This window comes from Pundamilia nyererei, unplaced genomic scaffold (assembly GCF_000239375.1).
Source record: "Pundamilia nyererei isolate P.nyererei 1_Seehausen unplaced genomic scaffold, PunNye1.0 scaffold00123, whole genome shotgun sequence".
NCBI lineage: Eukaryota > Metazoa > Chordata > Actinopteri > Cichliformes > Cichlidae > Pundamilia > Pundamilia nyererei.
This window is the reverse complement of record NW_005187524.1, coordinates 1,437,829-1,442,136: the sequence shown is the minus strand read 5'-3', so window position 1 is coordinate 1,442,136 and position 4,308 is coordinate 1,437,829. Positions and strand designations below refer to the sequence as shown.

Here is a 4,308-nt window from a genome sequence, read left to right as displayed (position 1 = left end):
TAAACATAAGCCACTGAGCAAATATTATGAACTCATAATGAGCAGCTCACTAGCTGAGCTTGTTGAACAGGATCAAGAAACATCAGCAGGAATCAAATATCTGACCTTCAAAGTCAAATTCAGCTTCATTGTACAGTACAACAACACAGGCTTCAGCTGTATCCAGTGTACTGTAACGCACACTGGATACAGCTGAAGCTGATGAATGAAGAAAGGAGCAAGAGGAGGATGGATTACTATTCATTATGTGTGGAGGAGGGCGGGGAAGCTATAGAAAGGATGAAGGGTGGATGAGGTATTTGGTCCTTTGAACTAATGTCTGAGAGAGGGAGCGAGAGAGAGCGAGAGAGAGAGAGAGAGAGAGAGAGCACTGTACTTTTTAACCAGGCTGTTTAACACAATTTTGGAGCGATGGAGGACACTAAGAGGAGAGGTGACAATCAGTGAAGCAAAAGTGTGTCTTCATAGCAAGAATGAGCACTACAGATGTGATGTTTGCTTTGAGGAGGGGACCTGGAGAGTTGGAGGTATCCACAGGAGAAAAGAGGAATGAAAGTCGGTAGAAGCAAGAATAACTACATGTGTGTAAATGAGAGGGAGACAACTGTAACAGTGAGGCTGCAAAGAGTAGAGGTAGTGAAGGTGGAAGTAGTTTAAATATCTGGGATCAACCACCCAAAGCAATGGATGGTGCACAAGACAGGTGGAGAAGAGAGTGCAGGTAGGGTGGTGTTGAGTGTCAGGGGTGATTTGTGATGGAAGGATAGGAGGAAGAGTGAAAGGGAAGGTTAAAACGGTATGGACAAATGCAGAGGAGTGGTAGTGGATATACTGGATACATGATGCTGAATATGTAAAATTACTTGTTTCAGCAAGACAATTACAAACCACGTACTGGAGATACACTGTGGCTCTAAAGGGTGTCTTGTGTAAAACTGGCCTGCCTGACCTGCCATGAACTGAAGACATTTGATGCATCATGATTTGGAAAATCCAACAGAGGCCATGAACTGCTGAGCACCTCAAATTTAAGCAAACATGGGAAATCTTTTTGCTTATTAAACATCGAGACTTTTCCTCCTTGGCTTTGAGTATATCATGTGGTTACATATTGCAACACTTTCTCCTGTCCCATCGTTACAAGAAAATCATCATCATCATCACATTAAACACAAGCATATATTTTACAGATGACTATAAACGTCTCACATTCAGCATTTGATGTGTTGAGGTCCTTACAGGGTCTTAAACTTATTTATATTTAATTATCAGATCAATGTACTTAACAAAAAATAAGGAACTATTAGAGAAGTGTGTGGAAAATCCACCCTTACTGCTATAATGTGCTACAGTGGGGGATTAAGAGGGTAAGTTGTAGTCAGGTGCTAATCATCAGTAAGTGTGAGCATCTCACTTAAGTGGAAAACGTTCGAGACAGATGCCAAACGTCCAAAGCGTGGACGTCACAGTAAATTCACCCCAAGGTCAGACCGTGCAATGCTCAGAGAAACTGCAAAAACCCCCAAACTTACATCTCAGACTCTACAGTCCTCAGTTAGCATGTTAAAGGTTAAAGTTCATGACCGTACAATTAGAAAAAGGCTAGACATGTATGGCTTGTTTGGAAAAGTTTCTTCTCTCTAAAAATAAGGCACGTGGCTCAGGTTTGCAAAGTTGCATCTGGACAAACCACAAGACTTCTGGAATGGTGCTTTGACAGGTGAGAACAAAGTGGAGATGCACAGTGAAAAGCAAACACATCGATCGGCACAAACCCCTCTTACAAACTGTGAAGCACGGTGGTGGAGGGACGATGATTTGGGCTTGTTCTACAGCCACAGGACTTGGTCACCTTGCAGTCACTGAGACGACCATGAACTCCTCTGTATACCAAAGTATTCTGGAGTCGAATATGTGAGGATCTGTTTGACAGCTAAACCTTGGCTCAAATTGGGTCATTTATCATAAGGACACAGTAAATCTACAACAGAAAATATATAAAAGAAAATAGTCAAGGTGTGCAAATACATTCCTCATTTTTTCATATATTGCTTCTGCATTTTGGTTTATTTTTTGTCAGATAAATAATGTAATAAAGTCATGTGTTGTTGTTCTTCTAAGGTTGTACTTAAACAATTTTAAGACCCAGTAATAAACAGATTTTTATAAATTATGTCCTGATACGTAAAACCTTAGAATTGAAATAGAGTGTACTTTATTTTTTGCCATGACTGTATTCGTTTATGGTTTAGAAATCACTGCCTTTGGGTTAACTCTTTGAGAAACATTGTTGCACTAGTCCTGTTGGATAACCTTTTATACTTGGGCCACATCTTATGACTTCTTTTTCAGTCCTGTTTATCCTCAGTGTGCCTGAAGGACAAAAAAAGTTGTGCTTTGCAAAGACATTTTAAACTGAAAGAAGCCTGCCTTTTTACACAATCTGAAGGGACAGAGTCGTCACAATATTTCTAAACCGTCTGTATGTAACAGGTGGCTTTTTCATCATCGAAAAATTCCCCCACAAAAATTTAAGAAAAAGAAAGCTGTTTTTGTACATGTCAGGGGAAGTTCCCTACAGGAAGTGGTGCAGCCTCAGACCACATCTTGGTTAACAGATATGTAAAACCTATGCCATTAGGCCACAGATGGATTTATATCCACAGGAAAAAAACCACATGTAGCACTGAGGTGTCTGTTTACATTTTGCATCGGAGACAAGATGGAGCAAGTTTAATGGGCTAAAATGTCAGTTTAGTGGGCCACACAATGAATCTAAATGGAAATAAAGGTGGAGCCTGGGTCCTCAAATCGATATAAACACGGCTTTTGTAAACACATTTCTTGGTGGACTAAACTTAATCAAACAGTAGGTAAACGTGTTAATATGTACTGTACTGTGCTGCCTGCTGTTACATAATTCGTCCACCAGAAGACGCTGTGGTCTCGTTGATCTTGATGGGCTTGGATAAGTTTCTTATCCAAATTTAAATGTCGAAACAATGTTATTAGGGTGCCTTGGGAAGGACGTGTGCGCGCAAAATTAATGAAATCCAGTATTTTATTTAAACAAGGAGCCTACATGTGGCTTTTAATCCCCGAACATCATCATTAGCAATATCAAAAAATACAGTAAAATGAGGCTAATGTGAACAATATGCTGATAGAAAACAGGCACATAAGTATGGCACAGGAAGTCTCTTTTACTTAAACAAAATAAATAATTTAAAATGTTAAATACCGTTTATGTCTTGTGGTTAAATACACAGTGGGGCTTTAATGCCCGGCAGGATATTGTTCTAAATAACTAATTTCACACCTGACAGCAAGATAAAAATAGCCATCTATGCAGTGAAGCTTTGGATGTGGGATTTGTCACGCGTGAACAGCCCTTAGAGCCCACAGATGGGTCAAAAGATTTTAGAAGATTAATACTTGTGGAAAAAATTTATCGGATATAAAAATAATAAACGCTACAGTAAAAATAATAAAAATTCCGTGAGGGAGCTTTTCAGGAACCTAGAGAAGAGCAAGGAGACCCAAAAACTACAATACCCAGTTTGCAATGCACATCCTGGTTGAAAGGTTGAGGACGTCACACTCATGCTGCCTGGAACCACAACACGAAGCTAAATAGCTAGCAAAACAGCTGTTTTAAATAGTGGTATATTTATTATTTTTGTGTATTGGTACTGTAGCGCGTTTTGGCAGAAATGTCCGGAAAGGCTAAAGATATCCTACAGATGGATCTGTACGGTTTACTTGGCGTTGAAAGCACTGCTACAACGAAAGAGGTGTGTAAACTAGCACTTAAAGCTAGCTTTAGTCATTGTGTTAAAAATAGCCGTGTTAAGATAACCATGCTTGTAAGTAACGCATTGTAAGCTGCAACCTGTTATTTTTATTTGCCAGACTATTTATTATCAAGTAATAAATAATGCAAATTTGTTTGTCTTAGGACATTTTTGTCACGAAGCAAGAGGCTATGATAACTTTCTGCTATGCAGATTAGTATTTCTTTTAATCGTATGTGTGTGTAAATGGTGAAGAGGTTTTTTGTTTGTTTGTTTTTACAGTGTGAGATAAACGTAAGATCAAACTATAAAAGATGCAGGTCCAGCGTGTCATATAACAGACAAACCGGCTAATGGTTCATTTACACCGTTGTGATACTGTGAAAGGTCGCTGAGTGGGGGTGTTGCATCAGGCAAACCTTTAGTACTATGCCTTGACATAAAACCCCTTTACAGTGAAACTATGACCATAATTTCGGTGTGATTATTCAGTTATTGGTTTTTGACTGTATAT

The 4,308-nt window shown here is 39.2% G+C and overlaps 1 protein-coding gene across 2 annotated transcripts in view; it reads left to right on the top strand.

The window, feature by feature from the left end:
- Positions 1-3,579: 3,579 nt before the first annotated feature.
- dnajc17 (DnaJ (Hsp40) homolog, subfamily C, member 17) overlaps positions 3,580-4,308 on the top strand; it is a 35,846-nt gene continuing 35,117 nt past the window's right edge. For both annotated transcript variants that reach the window (XM_005742773.1, XM_005742774.1), the window contains exon 1: positions 3,580-3,794. In XM_005742773.1, the coding sequence (XP_005742830.1) occupies positions 3,714-3,794 (81 nt within the window). In that variant the 5' untranslated portion in view covers positions 3,580-3,713. The remainder of the gene's footprint in view (positions 3,795-4,308) is intronic.